The sequence below is a fragment of the Bison bison genome, unplaced genomic scaffold (genome assembly GCF_000754665.1).
Source record: "Bison bison bison isolate TAMUID 2011002044 unplaced genomic scaffold, Bison_UMD1.0 scf7180017864489, whole genome shotgun sequence".
NCBI lineage: Eukaryota > Metazoa > Chordata > Mammalia > Artiodactyla > Bovidae > Bison > Bison bison.
The window spans coordinates 9,860,176-9,880,587 of record NW_011495048.1 but is presented as its reverse complement, the minus strand read 5'-3'; the positions used below and the strand labels follow the sequence as shown (position 1 = coordinate 9,880,587).

Sequence of the window (20,412 nt, the reverse complement as noted above, 5' to 3'; positions counted from 1 at the left end):
CCCCCACCCCCCCGCCTCCACCCAGCATCCCTTATGCCTACTCTCTTGCCCACCAAAATAGGAGTGTTCAAAAGATTATGTAAACACATTCCTAAGGTCTGTTTTGTCCCTCCCTTAGTGTTTGCTTCTTTTTATTTTTCAGGACAGGAATTTCGTACTTGTGTTTAGTAGGTAGAAAGCAAAAAGGCTGTGTGCAGTGTGAAAAAGAAAAATGTTATGTTAAAGGAGCAATTTGGACCGAGATTGGTTCCCCAGTTTTCCTTCTTAAGGTAAAACTGACGATTACATATTAGAAAGTCTTTTCCTTTGCAAACACTTGATAAGAAAACAATTGTATTTCACTGGCCTTTAAAGAACAAATGATTAGAATGTTGTATCAGTCAAATTAATGAGACTCTTAAGAAACGTATTTTATGGCGAATTATTCATCTTTTCCTGCCCTCCCCCCACACACACAAATAGCGTTCCAGAATGTATTTCTTTTAAAATTTGTTCAACTTGGGAAGGTCTCCGCTGATGAGAACAGCATGCTTAATTTTCACAGATCAAGCAGACTTCGAAGTAATAGATATTATAGGAAACAGCCTTGTTGTCTTAGCAAGATTTTCTCTATCATTTTTTCCAGTCTCATATAGACTTAATGGTGCTATTTCTTATTCTTTTTGCTGGGTCACTTTGGGATGGGACTGAATATATGGGGTCAGACCAGCTAACGTAACTGAACACCACCAGGTGCTGTCTGTGATTGAGGTGTTAGAATACACTTCCATACATATGCGTGTCGTGTTCTCAGGACTATGACTTCAGGAATTGATTTCGAAGAATTCTGTGTATTATTCAGATTTTTAAAACACAGATTATCTACAGAGAGTGAATGCAAGAGTTACTATCTAGCTGCTGGGCCTTGTTTAAGATCGTAAATAACCATTACTACTAAAGTATCTTATTAGAGATTTTGATTATTAGATACAAATATAGAAACCAAGTTTCAGTGTGTTCCTGTGATTGAAATTTTGATATCTGATAAATATCTCAAATTAGACCCTCTCAGGAATCTAACCAAAGTAAGAATAATTGGGAACATACTGTTTTTCTTGGCTAATTTGGCCAGAGGCTCTAGAAAATATAGAATGGTGAGTATATGCCAGCCCTACTCTTATTCCTTGTCAAAGCTAGAATTAGTTCTTGTTTTGCTATAGGGGCAATAGGACTAAATCTATAGTTCTGTATGCACATTACTTGTAAATTTTTATGTTAGGACCAGATGGTTTCTCATATATTTTCACCTCCAACGTTCTCTTCGTTTTACTTTAGTCCCTTCATTTTTAGAGATGAGGAAACAGATTGGTTTATTCAAAGAGAACTAGAACTATAACATAGGTTAGTACTTGTTAGCCATGCTAAAAACTAGTGTCAGCCAAATATGGGCATTTATGTATCATTTTCAGATTTTTGCCATATCTATGTGCTTACTAATCCTATTTAATACTGTTGAAATTGACTTCTTTAAATAAGTTCTTTTTAAGGAAATGTTTTGCTGCTATAAATGAAAACCCCCCACTTCCTAAAAATAGAAAGTAACTCTAAAAAGGAATCTGAATCAGGACAGTGTTATTAAAACTTAATTTAAATTTTAAATTTAATTAATTCATGTTATTGAAGTTTTAATTCTTACTGTTCTTGGTCAGAAGTGTGCCACAGCAGTGTTTTCATGTTTAGATGGCAGTACATTAATTGTCTAAGAAGAGTTCATTTAAAACCCCTGGTTAAATCTAAGCTTTTTAAAGTGGAATGCTTCTTTAGGGGAGAAGTAAAAGGGATAGACATTCATATATTGATATACGACATAGTGTAGATCAGATGATCTTGTTATATGCAACTGTAGTTGTAAAACTGTAGCACAATATCACAGTATTCCGGTTTTATAGAATACTGACACTGATAAGGCTATAGCCCATTTCCATCACCACTGTGGTGCCTTCCTGTTGCTTTTTTGTAGTTGCATTCACTTCCCCCCTGCTCCCACCCCCAGTTTAACCTTTGGCAGCCACTTATCTGATTTCTGTTTCTGTAATTTTGTCATTTCAAGGGTGTTATATAAAAGAAATCATATATGTAACCTTCTGAGCTTAGATTTTTATATTCAGCATAATTCTCTAAAGATTTGTCCATGATGTTTCATGTACCAGTAGTTTATTCCTTTTTATTGGTGAGAACTATTCCATAGTATGGATGTACCACAGGTTAATCATCCACTCAGTAAAGAACATCTGGATTAATTCAAGTTTTTGGCTACTATGCATAAAGCTGCTATAAACATTTATGTACAGGTTTGTGTGAAAAGAAGTCTTGATTTTACTACCATGTTCTTTGTTCTTTTCTGGTGTTCCAAGTTACTATTTTTTAAAAAATTTATTTTCTGTTTAGTGAATTCCTGCTAGCCATTCTATTAGAGTAGCTCTGCTGGTGACAGATTCTCTTAATTTTTCCTCATCTGAGAATGTCTTAATTTTTCTTTCCATTCTTGCTGGAATCTGGTTGATAGTTACTTTCTTTCAGCACCTGAAAAAAATAGGCCACTTGCTTCTGTCTTGTGTAGTTTCTGGTGAGAAATTCATTGTTTTCCCCCTGTAGGTAAGGTTTAGTTCTTCTCTGGCTACTTTCAAGAAAATTTCTTTGCCTTTGAGTCAGAAGTTTAATTACCATGTGTCTTGGCATAGATTTCTTTGGTTTTATCCTATGTGGAGTTTGTTCAGCTTCCTGAATCTGTGGTTTTGTTCCCCTTTTCACATTTGTTGCATTTCAGTCATTGTTTGAGTGCTTTTTCAGCTCGGTTCTTTCTCCTTTCATTCTGAACTCCAGTGATCCTAATGTTATTAAATGGGCTGTTTTGTAGCCCCACAGGTCCATGAGGCTCCTTCCTGTATTTTTCCAGTCTAATTTCCTGTCTGTTGTTCAGACTGGGTACTTTCTGTCTTCCAGCTCATTCCTTTCCTACATACCTTCCATTCTGGGTTGAGCCCATCCAGTGAACTTTACATATCTTCTCTTTCTTTGTGGAGACTATTTTTTGTTTGTCTCTTTGCCGCAAATTTGTTTGTAGTTGATTACTGAAATTTTTTATCATGACTGATTTAAAATCTTTGTTAGATAATTCTCACGTCTCTGTCATCTAAACTTCTGGCACCTGTTGATTATCTTTTTGCATTGTTTTAATTCTGTCTTGTACTTTATATAGTAAGTGGCTTTCTTTTGAAAGCTGGACATTTTCGTTGTACGTTTGGACACTCTGAATATCATCCAGACCTTCTATTTTCACTGACTTTTCCTCACATTGCTCTGTCAGGGGAGTACGGGGAGCCTTCTTACTGCTACTAGATGGACATGGAAGTCCAGGTTCCCTGCTTGGGCTCCATTGACCCCTGAGGGAAGAAGATCCTGCTGAATTGGAATGGAACCCTAGGCTCCCTGCGCTGTCCACTGACACCACTTGGGCAGAGGAGGGGGCATGTTGCCAGCCAACAGGGTGGTTGTGCCGGCTCTCCACTTGGCCTGTTCTGACACTGCCTCTGGCAAGGGTAGCCCAGAGGGAGGTCAGGCCGCCTCATGGCCTCCTGAGGTGGATGTCCGGGCTCACCGCTCAGCTCCTGCTGGTGAGTGCGATGGTGGGGTCACAGTGTTTTCTGTGGTGCTGGCTGCAGTGGAGCAGTTATTGTCACAAGTTTTCTGTCTTGCTAAGGCTGCGTTTTCTTGTTCTTTTGACCAGAGAGAGCAGCATTTTGTCAGGTGTTTGTTTTTCTCTCTGCCAGTTGGCATTTCCAGGTTGCTAGATTCTTGAGCTTCAGATCTGGGATATATTGATATTAGGCAAAAAGAAAACCCAAAGAACTTGCCACGAAGTCGTTCCATGGGCCCCAAGGCCCCTAGCTGTTCTGCCTTCTCTCTACTTTTCAGAGTCTTCTTCTGCTTTATATATAGTGTTCAGGGTTTGGGGTTAAAATTAGCAGAAATCATAGGGAAAATAATGTCTTCCTCATCGTCCTGGAACTGGAATTTACATTTTTAATGTGAAGTTAACATTCCTAAATTTACATTTTAATGTGTTTAAACAGTTATATCAACTATACAACCATTATTGGGGGAAATGTCACACACTATATATATTATGTGATAATTTTCATAATATTGTGCTCACAAGGACTTTTAGAAAAGAACATCTTTACTTAAACTGAAATTCATTGTTCAAATTATTAATGAAAACTTTTCCCCTCTAGGAAATAATGCAAAAGGTGTCCCAAGGCTCCTGACCAGTGAACAAAGATTTGAGAAAGACAGCCAAGCTCATGTTTTCTCCTGATCAAGAAAATCATCCATCCAAAGCACCAGTAAAATATGGTGAACTCATTGTCTTAGGGTAAGACTTCTCCATCTGATGAGCATAAAATTGAATGATATATGGTAACTTGAAAATCTTGGTTAAATGCACTTTTTTTTAGAATTTATATCCTGCCTATTTCCAAAGAGTATTTAAAGCTACAGAGTTATATTACCAAATTAAGAAATTCTTTTAATTCTCATTTTTATGCCATCCTTTGTAAGTACTCAAATGCTCCATAAACTCTGCCTCACCCTCACCCCTAGAAAGGACAAACCTTCTTAAAGATGAAGTGAAAAATGTACTTGTCTAAAGTCACATAGCCAGTCCATTTGTCTTCCCTACGTCGTCTTTTAGAAAATTTGCCTCAGCTGACTGTACCCAAAATCTCCCCTCTGCTTAGGTCATTTCATGTAGGTTAGTGTTAATTTGTTCCTTTGCCCTCTGAGACAGATGCTGCTTTGTGCTTTTGGTCCTGTACTTAAAAGAGTTGTATAGACATGACAATGTGATGATTCTGAAGCCCAGGACATTGCTACTTGTTTGCTTCAAAAGTAATCTCGTCCATTCAACTCATACAGTCTTATGATTGAGGAATCAATGATTCCATTATTGCAGTTTATTCAGTCTAAACTTGCCACAGTGTCAAAATGGAGACACAATGTTATTCTGTTTCTTAGAGATCTCAGAAACTAGACATTGTAAAATTTACTTTCTCCCTACTGCTTCTGTCCTGCCTAAAAAACAATTCTAGACATTTACAACATATTTTAGAATCAGGTTGGTGCAAATTCTTCTTTAACTGAGACTGTGGCCATTGTTTCAGATACGAAAGTAAGAAAAACTGGGGAAATAATATGGTGTTACTGAGCTTAACTGGAAGCCAGGAATCCTGAATTCCAGTACTTTTTCCAACACTGCTAGCTGTGTGGCCTTAGGCAAGTCACTTAACCATTTTGGGCCTTAGTTTCCTCTTCTGTAAAATGACAGACAAGATCAACTAAGGTCCCTTGAGATTAAAGAAAATGTTGTTTTCTCAAAAACAATTTAAAAGATTGTAAACTTAATATAGGAACTACAATATTACAATTTAAAATCACATAGATTTTGATGTATTAATAACAGATTTTTAACCACCAAAAGCTATTCAAAGTTAAATTCTTCAGTAGGAAATTTGAGTCATCTGAAGACTTAGAATTTGAAATTTAGTATATGGTTTAAACTGGCTCTTTTAGCCCAGCGGTTTCTCAGTTAACCTTATAAAATGGTTGTCTCTGTACCTGGCACTTGATGTATTAAAATGCAAACAATGCTGCTTCTCAACATTTTAGAAGGAGAAGTCAGGCTGGATAAGGTGGTCAGTTTTGTGCTGGTGCTATTTGGAAAAGAGCTCTGAGCTACAGGAACACAGTGTAGGAATAGAGAGCATATGTCCAAAAGAGGAAGGAGGCGAGCTCTGGTAGACAGTAGTAAGGCAGTGAGGAGCCCTCAGTGTGTGAGACTGGGGGCAGCACAGTCCCAAGCAGCAAAATCCAGTATGTATTAGCTGAGGGGCACTACCATGAACCTTTAGCAAGGTTAGCAGGGGCTTTTGCCAGAAGAATCAGTGTGTTTTACATTTTATAAAGGTTGTTCAGTGTAATTTCTATATCTGACAACCTTTGAGTAAACTCCCTTCCCTTCCTTGTCAGCCCCTAGTGTAGGCCATTTTATAAGCACAGTCTCCTCCACCCTCAAAACTGTACCCATTCCTTGCCTCGGTTTCCCCCCAGATTAACCAGCTATAAACAAGAAACCATCACGCCAAAGGTGTTTGTCGCGCAATAAGGGGGACAGTACTTGAGGAGAGAGTATTATTAAGCTACTGTTCATGCCTCAGCAAAGCAGTAAAGAATGAAAAAAAGCACAGCAAGCACCTAGATTCCAGTTCTAGCTTTGCCAGTGTCACTGGTGTGACCTTCAGAAAATAATGGAGGGACTCAGTTCCTCTGAAGAATAACTTAATTCCTAGCCTGTAACAGTGGCAAGTGATACCGGTCTTGCAGTTTTTATGAGAGAATGGATAAAATAAAGTGATTTGTGAACTAGAACCCACTAGTGCCTAGTACATAGTTAACACCCAGATGTTTGTTTTGAACCTTTTTCCTATTGGTTCACTCCTCGCTCACTTGCTTACCTTTAGAGCGTGTTTATGTTATCATGGAGAAATGATCATAAGATCTGAGCAACAAACGTGTTTAACGGCCACTTACTTATGCTCAGTCGGACAGGTTTTACTGACTAATGTGAATGTGTACAAGCCAGTAGCTGAGACTAACAAGTCTAAAAATTCCTAATTTAAAAAGTTCAGTTACTTATAAAGTGTTTGGTTCATAATTAAAGGAGATTCTATTTTAAACGTCATATTTGTTTAAATATGTACTTTTAAAGGTTGTATTACCACATGCAAACATTCACCTTTAAAAAAAATAGAATGAGTCATAAGAAGTCAGATATGCCATTAATCAGCTCTTGATTATCTTAAATGAAAGAGGGAAGAAAAATACAAGTAATTTAAATCTGTGTGTAATCCAAAAGGTACTTCTTTGTGACTTCAGATGTAGACAGAAAAAAATCTTTTTTGTTTCACACTCAGGCAGCTGGTCTGGGGATCAGCAGTCGCTAAAAGTTAATTCCAGACACTTATAATCTACTAATAGATAATTAATCAGTGGTTGATCCTCTAAGACAAAGTAAAGCATTTGTTTTAGAATTGTGTGGTTCTTTCATGAGATCATCTAAATTTTTTTCTCCCCCATCAGGTATAATGGGTCTCTTCCAAACGGCGATAGAGGAAGGAGGAAAAGTAGATTTGCTTTGTTTAAAAGACCTAAGGCAAATGGGGTGAAGCCCAGCACCGTGCATGTTGCTTGTACTCCTCAGGCTGCAAAGGTAACACAAACAAACACTAAGTAAATTAACTTGGAGAAATTGAAAGACTTATATATGCTGTTCATGTTCTCTAGCAGACCCTTCACATTGTATACCAGAAGTTTCCTTTTGTTTGGATGGGAAAAGACACTTGGGAGATAGGATATCTAAAGAAATGCCATCTAAAAGGGCATAGGACTTTTTTTTTTAATGACACACTGGGATCCATGAGAAGGAAATAATCCATTAGAAGGAAATAATTCCTTTTTTGTCATTAAAAAAAAGTTGGGGTGGAGGGGGGACAGGGCTTCATCTAGAATTTGGAATTGTGGAACTGCCCTGAGTTGTAGTGCGTTCCCGCTATTACTCGAGGGACCTCCCTGAGCTGGGCAAGGAGCGTGGTACAGAATATATGTATTCAGGGCCTAGAAACATGTTTGGATGAGATCATTTTTTTAACTGAGTGGTCTTTATCAAAGATTTTATGGATGCTCTTGTTTTTATTTTTTATTTTATGACCCCCACAGCATTGTAGCATAGTGCCTTAAATACAGTAGACCTTCATTAATTATTAAATCAAATCAAAGCTGTGAAAGCAAACACCCAATTGTGTCTGTAACACAACTTCTCAGTCTCCTGGCCTATTTCATGCTTCACCTCATGTGAAAAGTTGACTCATTGGAAAAGACTCTAATGCTGGGAGGGATTGGGGGCAGGAGGAGAAGGGGACGACAGAGGATGAGATGCCTGGATGGCATCACTGACTCGATGGACGTGAGTCTAGGTGAACTCCGGGAGTTGGTGATGGACAGGGAGGCCTGGCGTGCTGCGATTCATGGGGTCGCAAAGAGTCAGACACGACTGAGCGACTGAACTGAACTGAACCCCGTTTTTATTCCCAACCAAAATTTCCAGAAGCTAGGCCACCATTTCAGGGCACTTGGGCTTTTCCTAGAGTGATAGACAATAAGGGGACATTTCAGATCTTAAATTTCCTGTGTATTCTTCTACTTCCAGTTTTATAACACAGATTAAATTTGATACTGTGGTGAATGAATAAACATTACAAGGAGTTCTTTACATCTGGAAGTACCTATATCTTTAAGCAACCCCAGAATGTACATTAATATTACACCATCTGAGGTATATTTTTGTAGGTTAAAAATAAATGAGAGAGAAATTGGCATACAGTGCCTTGTTTCAAGTCATATTTGCAGTCCCTGGACTTTTGGCTTTGTTTTATATCCAGTGCGGTGTCTAAGCAAGAGTCCTCAAGGAGTCTTCTCTTACTATTTAAGAGCCAGGGAATGTAGAAAAGTGACAGTTTTCTTTACGTGTTTCTTTCTGTTTTTTTGCAAAGAAGGGATGTGCTGATAAATAATAAGCAGGTGGTAGAGTGAAAGGTTTATTGATCTGAGGAACTTCTTTCCAGTATTTCCCCACTGAAGTGCTCTTGGCATTTTGGGTGTGCCAATTCTTCTTTATGTAGGACTGTCCCACCTGTTGCAGGATATTTAATATTCAGTTCAGTTCAGTCGCGTCTGACTCTTTGCAACCCCATGAATCGCAGCATGCCAGGCCTCCCTGTCCATCACCAACTCCCGGAGTTCACTCAGACTCAAGTCCATCGAGTCAGTGATGCCATCCAGCCATCTCATCCTCTGTTGTCCCCTTCTCCTCCTGCCCCCAATCCCTCCCAGCATCAGAATGTTTTCCAATGAGTCAACTCTTCGCATGAGGTGGCCAAAGTACTGGAGTTTCAGTTTTAGTGTCATTCCTTCCAAAGAAATCCCAGGGCTGATCTCCTTCAGAATGGACTGGTTGGATCTCCTTGCAGACCAAAGGACTCTCAAGAGTTTTCTCCAACACCACAGTTCAAAAGCATCAATTCTTCAGCGTTTAGCCTTCTTCACAGTCCAACTCTCACATCTATACATGACCACTGGAAAAACCATAGCCTTGACTAGACGGACCTTTGTTGGCAAAGTAATGTCTCTGCTTTTGAATATGCTATCTAGGTTGGTCATAACTTTCCTTCCAAGGAGTAAGCGTCTTTTAATTTCATGGCTGCAGTCACCTTCTGCAGTGATTTTGGAGTCCAAAAAAATAAAGTCTGACACTGTTTCCACTGTTTCCCCATCTATTTGCCATGAAGTGATGGGACCGGATGCCATGATCTTCCTTTTCTGAATGTTGAGCTTTAAGCCAACTTTTTCACTCTCTACGTGGTGCAAAAGTAATTACAGTTTCGGACCGCGAATTTTGAATCATTATAAGTACACTCAAATACATCTTTATATTAATCAAAATAGGAACTATTACAGTCAACACATTTTTGCCAATGAGAAATAATTTTGTTTATTCCTGTAGCATAAAAATCTGTGCTTCAGGATTCCATGAACTCTTGGAAAGCATTTTCTGCCGCCTCCTGGTTGTGAAAGTGTTTTCCCTGCCAAAAGTTGTCAAGATGCTTAAAGAAGTGGTAGTTGGTTGGCAAGAGATCAGATGAATATGGTGGATGAGACAGAACTTCGTAGCCCAATTCATTTAACTTTTGAAGCATTGTTTGTGCAGTGTGTGGTCAGGCATTGTCATGGAGAGGAATTGGGCCCTTGCTGTTGACCATTGCCGGCTACAGGTGTTGCAGTTTTTGGTGCATCTCATTGATTTGCTGAACATACTTCTCAGATGTAAGTGTTTCACCAGAATTCTGGAAGCTGTAGTGGATCAGATGGGCAGCAGGCCACCAAACAGTGACCATGACATTTTTTTGGCACAAGTTTGGCTTTGAGAAGTGCTCTGGGGCTTCTTCTCAGTCTAGCCACTGAGTTGATCATTGCTGGTTGTTGTATAAAATCCACTTTTCGTCACATGTCACAATCTGGTTGAAAAATGGTTTGTTGTGTAGAATAAGAGAGGATGTCACTTCAAAATGATTTTTTTGATTTGCAGTCAGCTCATTAGGCACCCACTTATCAAGATTTTTTACCTTTCTAATTTGCTTCAAATGCCAAATGACCATAGAATGGTCGATGTTGAATTCTTTGGCAATTTCTTGTGTAGTTGTAAGAGGATCAGCTTCAGTGATGCTCTCAGTTGGTCACTGTCAACTTCCGATAGCCAACCACTGCACCCCTCATCTTCAAGGCACCTGTCTCCTTTGCAAAACTTCTTGAACCACCACTGCACTGTATGTTCATTAGCAGTTCCTGGGCCAGATGCATTGTTGATGTTACAAGTTGTCTCCGCTACCTTATGATCAGTTTTGAACTCGAATAAAAATTTGCTCAAATTTGCTTTTTATCTAGCATCATTTCTATAGTCTAAAATAAATATAAACAACAAGTAATAAGTCATTAGCAAAAAAAATAAAGTGAGAAATGCACATTAAAATGATGTATAATAACATAGCCACATTTATTTAGGAATTTATTCCAATACTAAAGGCAGAGTTCAACAATGCAAATAGCCATTACTTTTGCACCAACCTAATATTCTTGGTCCCTTCCCACTGAATGCCATTTCAGCCCTCAAATCATTGTGATGGCCAACAAACACAGCCACCAAACGCCCCTTATACAGCTGACACTACCTCTGGTTAAGAACTACTATCCTAGGGCAAATCTTTCTAAGTCTTACTTCTGTAATTTCCTGTTGTGTACTTCTCTTCGTATTTTTACTGTCATACTCCTCGTGTTTCATTGCTGGCTCCTTGTCATCTTTACTAGGCAGCAAGAATCTTAGGGATCAAAGATTGACTTTCTGCTTTTTCAATTTTGGAGGAGTGTGTAATGAGGTCAGGAAGAAAACTAACTGTTTAGTCTAGCAGTCATCTGGGATGAGTGCTTAAACCCTGACTTCCAATCCAGTGAGAATTTAACTTGACACAGCTCTGTATTCTCAATCAGAGTAGATCTCATAGTTAAAAAAAAAACAGCTTATAATCTCAAGTACACAAAACCTGTGTTTTTAAATCCCTTTAGCCGTTAAGAATTAATGGCCAAAGTACTAAAAAATTATTTCATTGAAAAGTCAGCTGCTTATTGTTGAGATAAAGTAATTATAGGTTTTTAAATCTTTAAAGCCATTTTGTCATGTTTATGAATGCATCAGTGTGTCATAAAGCCTGTTAAAGTGCATGGGAGTGACCTAAACTGTACTCTTGAGGTTCAGTTCCTCTACAGAGACAGGAGTAGGGAAGGACATATAAGCAGCCTTCATTATATCTGCAGTTTAATTTCTTTTAAAATATCAGAAGCAGAAATGGTATTAGTAAGAACGATAAAAGTTGGGTACTTAGTACCCAGGTGTTTGTATATTCTTTTTGTATATTTGAAAATTTCACAGTCTTAATTATCTTAAATCTATGAAGACTTTATATTACAGGGTAGCTACCAATTGAAACCAAGTAAAATTTCATAATACCAAAGTTCTAATTATGAAAGTTTTTTTTTCATTTAGCCTCTTTGCTGCATATAATCATTCTTCTGTGTCTTTCTGTGTTTCTTTTACACAAGCTGTTTCCACTTCCTCTGTGCAGGTTTTTCCCCCTCTGATATTATCATCAACTCATATGCATAGAAAACGCCTGAAAACAAAACTGAGAAGTTCTTTTTAGCAATGTTTTTAGTTTGGCATATGTCAATAATACAGTCATAAGCATTATATCCATTTCCTTTGGTATGTTTAATCATTCTATGAATTTTTCTGTATCTAGCCTAGCATATGGCAAGTACTTGTCATCTATAGAGTGACAGAGTGGCTAGGAAAACCAGTTAACTCTGCTTATTTGTTAACTTTAAACCTCTTTGAGTTATTAAATAAGATTCCTCTTGTCTTGCAAGATTTTGTATTTTCTCCTTTAAGTATCTTATAACTTGAAATACTTATAATGGAGACTCAGATTTTACAATTTTTTTAATACAGTGAACTTATGTTTTTACTCTGTAATTGCTTCAGTGCACAGATAGACCTCAGATATATTTTGGGATCAGTTTCAGACCACTACAATAAAGCAAATCACAACTGGTTTCATTTCCTAATATATATATAAAAGTTATGTTTGCACTATGCTGTGGTCTCCTAAGTGTACAGGCTTCCCTGGTGGCTCATATGGTAAAGAATCCACCTGCATTATAGGAGACCCGGGTTTGATCCTTGGGTCGGGAAGATCCCCAGAAGAAGGGAATGGCAACCCACTCCAGTATTCTTGCCTGGAGAATCCCATGGATAGAGGAGCAGGCGGGCTACAGTCCATCGGTCACAAAGAGTTGGATACGACTGAGTGACTGAGCACACTAAGTGTGCAGTAATAGCATCATGAAAGTTACTCAGTTGTGTCCAGCTCTTGCGACCTCATCAGCTGTAGCCTACTACGCTCCCCTCTCCATGGAATTTCCCACCATTGAGCCACCAGGAAAGCCCTTAATTTTAAAGTACTTTTAATGCTAAATGCTAACCATCATCTGACAATGGAGGGTTGCCACAAATCTTCAATTTATAAAAAATTCAGTATCTGTGAAGCATAATAAAATGAGGTCTGCCTGAATTCTTCTGCACTCCACTCACTCTAAGAAACCACTGTCACAGCAAAGGTTATGCAAGTTATTAATCTCTAAATTTCAGGGGGAAAATATGTCACACATGTAATAAACAGATTACCATTTTTTAAAGAAAGAATAAAAACCTCTATTTTTCTTATTTGCAACTGATCAAACATTTTATTCAAAATAGCAGCAATGATATCCTTGATTATGTATTAACATATATATTTTTATATGTCTGTGTATAGGTGAAATGAATACCAGCAGTGACATAAGAGATGTTTTCTTTTGTAATTATAAAATACTTGACTTACCCTTGAAGCAGTATAGTGGTATTTTTTTTTTAACTTTTGTTATATGCTGGAGTACATATACTCCAATACAATGTGTTAGTGTTGGGTGCACAACAGGGTGATTCAGTTATACATTTATATGCATCTCTTCTTTCTCAGATTCTTTTTCCAATTACATTGTTATAGTATAATGAGCATAGCTCCCTATTTTTTTTTTTTTAAAAAGGTTATCTATTATGGTTATCTATTTAGATTGATGTACCTGCTAATTTTTGCTATTAATCTTTTTTTTTCTTAGGCAATAAGCAATAAGGACCAGCATAGCATATCATACACCTTGTCTCGAGCACAGACAGTAGTGGTTGAATATACTCATGACAGCAACACTGATATGTTTCAGGTATTATAACATCTCAACTTTTTTTCTTAAAAAACAAAAGTTAAAAACCTGTTGTAATTGACTTTCGCGGTGGTCAGCTTAAAGGTTATCACACTTAATGCATTTCATTAAAATATATGTTGATTTCTAAACCCCACGTCTAGAAGTCCACATAGCATGGGTAAGAGATGGGCTCTGATATCAGAATTTCTGGTAAACATTACTTAGCCACTCTCTGCATCAGTTTCCTCCTATAAAGTGAGATAATAGAACTTCCTTCAGATGACTATTGGGAAGCTTGAATGTGTTAGTCCCTCTGAAGTACTCAGAACTGTGCCAGGTACCTGGTAAACACTTAGCTGCTAGTATTGGTAGCTGTAAGAATAATTATTATCCAAAAAAGAAACCAAGGGATATTTTATACACATTTATGATCTTTTTTGCTATTTTCACTTTCCCTCTCTAGGCAACTAAAAGTACAGTTTCTAATTATTCATATCATATATGTGAAGTCAAACTTTCTTCTCAGCACATATTTGCTCAAAGCTAATGTATAGTAAGTTTTTATTTCTCTCATTCTTTGTACCAATCCAGTACTGATGGTTTTATAAATCAGTGACAGAAAAGCCAAACCTTAAAGACATAAGCAAGATTCTTGATATTCATGACATCGTTTCTCTTACTATTGGGTTTTTGTAAAGCCTTGGGCTTTTTTGAAACAAACTTAAATAGGATATAAAGTGCCTAATAATGTTGTTCTTATAATTATTGTCCCAATGACTTTACAGTTTTTCTTAACTTTATGAGATAAAATGAAGATAAAAAGGCCTGGAGATGTCTTTGCTGTAGTCAGTAACAAAATATTTCTTTAAAGTCACTTTACACTCAACCCTCTTAATGGAATGCTGAATTTTTTAGAATAGTGGAAATATTTTTAGTTTCAAAGGTTTAAGACCATATTTTTTAGATATCATATTCTTAGAAATAAAGAAAGGAATATCCAAATATTACATTTTTTTAATCAATAAATTTCCCCCTAAAACTATCCAGACTAAATAAGTCTTTGTACTTAGTGGCAGGATAAAAACACTAGAGTTTTATCTGAAAGTGTGTTGATAAAAGGAATTCTTAAAGCTCAACTAGGCGAAGAACAACTTAAGAGTCGTCATCTTTATAAAGGGTCAGTAGTTTTTCTCAAGAACAACTTTATTTTTGATGATGCTCCTTATTCAGTGTTGTTTATTTTTGGCTGTGCTGGTCTTCATTGCTGCGAGCAGGCTTTCTCTAGTGGCAGTGAGTGGGCAGCTTTGTTAGTGAGCAGGCTTCGCATTGTGGTGGCCTCTCTTGTGACAGAGCACAGGCTCTAGGCTCGTGGGCTTCAGTAGTTACAGTGCTTGGACTTAGTTGTCCCATGACACATGGGATCCTCCCAGACCAAGGGTCAGACTTGTCCCCTGCATTGGTAGGCGGCTTCTTAACCACTGAACCACCAGGGAAGTCCTATGATACTACTTTATAACAAATACATTAATGAACTGATTTCTAAATGTTGAATACCCTGTGATAATTGTCACTTTTGACGTCTTTTCCACCAGTTTCATTTTTTCAACTTTCATCTTTCAAAATGAAATTAATTAATTTACTAGCTAGTACATTTGAAGATGTTTTTACTTCACTGACACCTCATCCAGCAGAACTCTGTTCAAGGAAACTTGTCTTTAAACTATGGCCAAGAACCAGGAAGAAAACAGAAAAGACATTTAGGCATATAAAATAAATGCCACAGAGTCCATGTACTGAAATTCCTTTTCTCTAACTCCCTAGAGAATCCCTTAGGCCATCACCAAGAACCTTTTGAAATACTGTTCTTTGAAGTTCAGTTATCTGATTTCTCAACCCAAAGCAGAATTCAGAGTAGCTGGTTCAAGGAGGAGTATGCTGCAGAAACAAGTATACCCATCAGCAAGAAATGAGAGTTGACAGCCTGACAGAAAAGACAGGAGAAAATCTGTGAAGTAGACATAAGACCTCAAAGCACGGCTTTGTAAGGTTTTAAAATAGGGATCAGTGTTCTTCTACACCTTTATAGCACCCAAAGACGTCACTGCACTTCAGCTTAATATAAACAGTATTCATAGTGTAATGTCCTGGAGTCATCATAGAATATTTATTTTTATGTTCATTATGTTCTGTTAAGGAAACTAGAGTAATATGTGGTAGACATATTTCTGTCCCAAGGGGTTAAAATTAAAATCTGCACCCACTTAGAAATTTCAGCCATCCTAAACTCTTCATTCTCTGAGGGTTTCCTATATTCTGGGTAGCAAGTTCCTACTTAATTCTATGCTCTAAGTGATTACTACATCAGAGGAAATCTGAGAGGTTGGTTTTCAAGGGTATAGATACCCCCAGAGTTAAGTATAATAAGTTTGGGCTTTAGAAATTTCAGAGGCTGGATGATTTCACCTTATTGTTTGTGCCTTTGAGGGAATTTTCCGCTGTGTTCCTTTCAGTAGTTTTATAGATATTTCTTTTTCTCTTAGATTGGCCGGTCGACTGAAAGTCCCATTGATTTTGTAGTAACTGACACAGTTCCTGGAAGTCAAAGTAATTCTGATACACAGTCAGTGCAGAGCACCATATCAAGATTTGCCTGTAGAATCATATGTGAACGGAATCCCCCCTTTACAGCACGGATTTATGCTGCAGGATTTGACTCATCAAAAAACATCTTTCTTGGGGTAAAAAGCTTTTTTCCTAAATGTTGCCTTTCACAACCACTTCAGTTTCCCAGTTTACAAATAAACAGAAGCTATTTTTCCTGCTAGGAGAAGGCTGCCAAATGGAAGACATCAGATGGACAGATGGATGGCCTGACCACTAATGGCGTTCTTGTTATGCATCCACGCAATGGGTTCACAGAAGACTCCAAACCTGGAATATGGAGAGAAATATCAGTGTGTGGAAATGTGTTCAGCCTGCGTGAAACCAGATCAGCTCAGCAGAGAGGGAAAATGGTGAGTACTAAGACGTAAACTTCTTACTTAATTACAGTAGACTTCATAGGGTGAGTTGGACTGAATGCGTTACATATTCCCCAAAACTATTAAATCTTTTGCTGATACAAAGTACAAAGTGTGGCTGTCAAGCTCTGACTTCCAAACACTGTACGAGGAGGGTAGTATCCTAGTTTTTCAATGAGGACACTCTAAAAATGTATTCTTTTTTTATATTTTGTTAATATATTTTAAAACCCAAGCTTTCCCAATTTAAACAACACTCTGTGTATTTTCTACTTGTATCTGTAAATCTTTGACCAAGATATTTACCAAATTGGAAATATTAAGCTAACTGATTAGTCAGATGGTTTAATCATAAATTGTCTTTACTACAACTCTGAAAAGATATGTTGCTGTTCAATATTTTATCCTTGATTTTGAAACCTGTATTTTTCATGACTGCCATTCAAGTTTCTTCAATAAACAACCAGAGGAAATCTTGATTCTTGAGTAAGGAGCTTGTAAAACCAAAACTCTGAAGTAAAAATCCAAAACTCCCTGGTGAATGTGTGTTTTTTGATTCTTGTTTCCTCTAGGTGGAAATTGAAACCAATCAGTTACAAGATGGCTCATTAATTGATCTCTGTGGCGCAACATTGCTGTGGCGTACTGCAGAAGGCCTTTCCCACACTCCTACCGTGAAGCATTTAGAAGCTTTAAGACAGGAAATCAATGCAGCGCGACCTCAGTGCCCTGTCGGGTTCAACACACTAGCATTTCCCAGCATGAAGAGAAAAGATGTCGTTGATGAAAAACAACCGTGGGTGTACCTACACTGCGGCCACGTGCATGGCTATCATAACTGGGGGAACAAGGAAGAACGTGACGGAAAGGATCGGGAGTGTCCCATGTGTAGGTCTGTTGGTCCCTATGTCCCTCTGTGGCTTGGATGTGAAGCTGGATTTTATGTGGACGCCGGCCCTCCAACCCATGCGTTCAGCCCATGTGGGCATGTGTGTTCAGAAAAGACAACTGCCTATTGGTCCCAGATCCCGCTTCCTCACGGTACTCACACTTTTCATGCCGCCTGTCCCTTCTGTGCACATCAGTTGGCTGGTGAACAAGGCTACATCAGACTTATTTTCCAAGGACCTCTAGACTAACAGACAGTTGTCCTCCAGGACTACATTAAACATTTATAAGCTAAGTGATCTGGGCTTTCCAACCTGTTGTCCATGTCACAGTTTTTCTGCTCTGGTCGTTTGCATTAAGATGAAGAATTTTTTTAAACATTTGTAATAAATAGTAGCAATTTCTGAGCAAAAATCTGGGAAACTCAAGCAAAGGAATTTTCGAAAGTACCAGACTTCTGATTTCTGAGTTTTGAAAATATATTTTGAGGAGAAAAAGACATAGTCTAATTTGATGCCTTCCTTTTAGTGTTTTTGAATCACCCATCCTCAGTGTTGAAAAATTGTTTTGTATAACTGAGGGTACTGTTGGTTCAAACTATGTTAGTTTACAGTTTGTTGCAAAATTGTAAAATACAGCAACATGTATATTAACTTTTTTCTATTTATCTTTATTATAGAAAATATCTTAGAATGTTCCTGATAGAATAGCATGGTAACGATGGTCTCACTCTCCTGGTGGGAATGGTAGTTTAGCAAGCGTAGCTCAAGGAGTTGCAGAGTTAGGAAGAAGGACAGGAGAGACTCTCTCCCCACCCCATCTAAATATGAAATTTGGTAAATTAGAATACTTTGTAAAAACAAATTCATATTAATTACCATTACGTAAGAGGTGTTTGTTTTTAACCACATTAAAGATAATTGGGAAAGAATTTTTTCCTTAATGTTTCTTCCGAGTATAGTACTATAACAAAAACTTAATGCTAAGAAACATTTTATATGCTCCTTTGAAAATGCAATTTAATCTAGATAATCTATTTTTCTCCCACAATAACTAATCTGTTTTTAGTATCAGCAACATTTGGCAAGTTTATTTTTTAGATATAAACTGTGGTTCATCTGTTCACTGTTTCTAGAAAAAAATGATTCCCATGAGAAAAAGCATAAATTAACAAGAAAGGAGAGTGACTTGATTTGCCTTTAGAAAAAGAATGCTGAATTAACTATCCTGTATTTGGACTTATTCAGGTGTTAAGAAACGTAGAAAGATTTGAAGGGTTGAATGATAGCAGTGCTCTTCTGTTTTTTTTTTTTAAATTTTAACAGACCAGCCTTAACTGTGGGTTTGAATCCTAAAAGGACATTTGCCACAGTGTGACTCAAGGAAGTATTTGGTTGGCAGGTGAGCACCAGTGACAGCCAAATGGAGGGACATACTTGCATGGTCAGTTTATTCTCTAATTCCAGGAAGTTCTTTGCTTTCAGAATGAAGAAAACATTTTCTCCCCCTTTCCCCCACCCACCCGTTGTTTTTTTTTTTTAATACCCACAAGGAAAGTATAGACAGCTGCACTACATCAAACCCTTTGTGACACTTGTGAAAATCAGTACACTTTTAGGTTAGACAGAATCATTTTTTTAATCTTTTGATTTGCTTTCCTTTAGTTCAAAAAGTTGTATTATATTTAATTGACTATAGCAAGATTTTGTATGTGGTAGCATAGCTTTAATTTATCCTGTTATGATACTGTTCTGAATTTTCTTTTGGTTTTTAAAAAACAAAACCTGTTGCTTAGAAGCCATGAACTATTTTACTTTACTTCAACTTGTCAAAATTTCCTTGTTTTAAAAAAATGATCATTTGGGTTCACTCAGGAAATGCATGTCAGGAAACTTGTATTATAAGTTGACTAGTTGTGATGTACCAGTAACTGCTGTTACTCCTTTTTCAAAGAAATACAATTGATTTTGAAGTTTTCTAGATTGTCACATGCTTTGTGACTATGCAAGGAAATCAAGTCCTGTGTTGTATTTGTTTTAGTCATTTCTATTCAGGCTATATATTGTAGCTAATTTTTATTTGCAATTAATTTATTCAAACTAAGTAAATACTTTTCAAAATAGATACTTGAATTTGTTTCTGTGAGTTCATTTTTCCATAACTTAGAATGGGAAACCAGAAGTGAAAACTTATGGACAAAACCAATGCACACTCCAAAAATATTCACTTGAAATAGGTGAGGAATTTGCATGTAATGTAAGTCTTTATTCTCTGGTTCTCTTAGGAAAGTATCTCTTCCCTGATAATAGAGGAGCTTCTTTAGTGGTTGAGTAATTGCAGCCTTTTTCTAAGTTAAACCCTGCTAGAGAGATAGCTCTTAGTAAGTTGCATAACTAGACTGTTTAAGCAGTGCCTCAGTAATCATAAAAGGTTCATGTTCTTCCTGAGGTGTCTGAACTTCCTCCTATCAATTGGGAAAAATCTGGTTCATTTTCTATCAAATTAAAGTTATGAAAACTTAGATAATTTAAGTCATTAGTCATATGTTTTTCTGTTCAAGCATCTTAATTATTCAAGCAGTTTAATTATTAGACATTTTGCCAATGACTAATGGAATACTTTTACTTACTCAGTTGTATTAAGGGAATGTCAGTATTCTGACCAAAAAGAAAAAAGTTGTGTTTAGGTGTCCTAAATGCATTCTCAAGAAAGATAGTCTGAATGGCTCAGTTCTTTTATCAGAGTGATCTTACTGTCTAAATCTGTGTTTGATTAAGATTAAATCTTGACTGGGTCTGACTTTTTGCGATGCTGTGGCCCATAGCCCACCAGGCGCCCTCTGTTCATGGGGTTTCTGGGCAAGATTACTGGAGTGGGTTGCCATTCCCTTCTCCAAGGGATCATCCCAACCCAGGAATTGAATCTGAGTCTCCTACATTACAGGCAGGTAGATTCTTTACCTTTTGGGCCACCAGGGAAGCCCTCCTTAATCCATACAGGG

The 20,412-nt window shown here is 37.4% G+C and overlaps 1 protein-coding gene and 1 pseudogene across 1 annotated transcript; one reads left to right on the top strand and one right to left on the bottom strand.

Annotated features, from left to right (window-relative positions):
* Window positions 1-16: 16 nt before the first annotated feature.
* PELI1 (pellino E3 ubiquitin protein ligase 1) lies at window positions 17-19,543 on the top strand. The gene is made up of 6 exons (XM_010863313.1): window positions 17-4,414; window positions 7,177-7,306; window positions 13,420-13,521; window positions 16,044-16,241; window positions 16,329-16,517; window positions 17,096-19,543. Exons 1-6 carry the CDS (start codon window positions 4,344-4,346, stop codon window positions 17,660-17,662), a joined length of 1,257 nt encoding a protein of 418 aa, XP_010861615.1. The 5' UTR covers window positions 17-4,343; the 3' UTR covers window positions 17,663-19,543.
* On the bottom strand, window positions 9,458-10,602 carry LOC105005341 (annotated as a pseudogene).
* Window positions 19,544-20,412: the final 869 nt, after the last annotated feature.

Bases quoted from the DNA above. Each gene is read 5' to 3' on its own strand.
- PELI1 (XM_010863313.1), top strand. From the start codon at position 4,344: ATGTTTTCTCCTGATCAAGAAAATCATCCATCCAAAGCACCAGTAAAA. The intron at 4,415-7,176 runs GTAAGACTTCTC...CTCCCCCATCAG, and splicing joins GGTGAACTCATTGTCTTAGG to GTATAATGGGTCTCTTCCAA. The intron at 16,242-16,328 runs GTAAAAAGCTTT...TTTTCCTGCTAG, and splicing joins CAAAAAACATCTTTCTTGGG to GAGAAGGCTGCCAAATGGAA.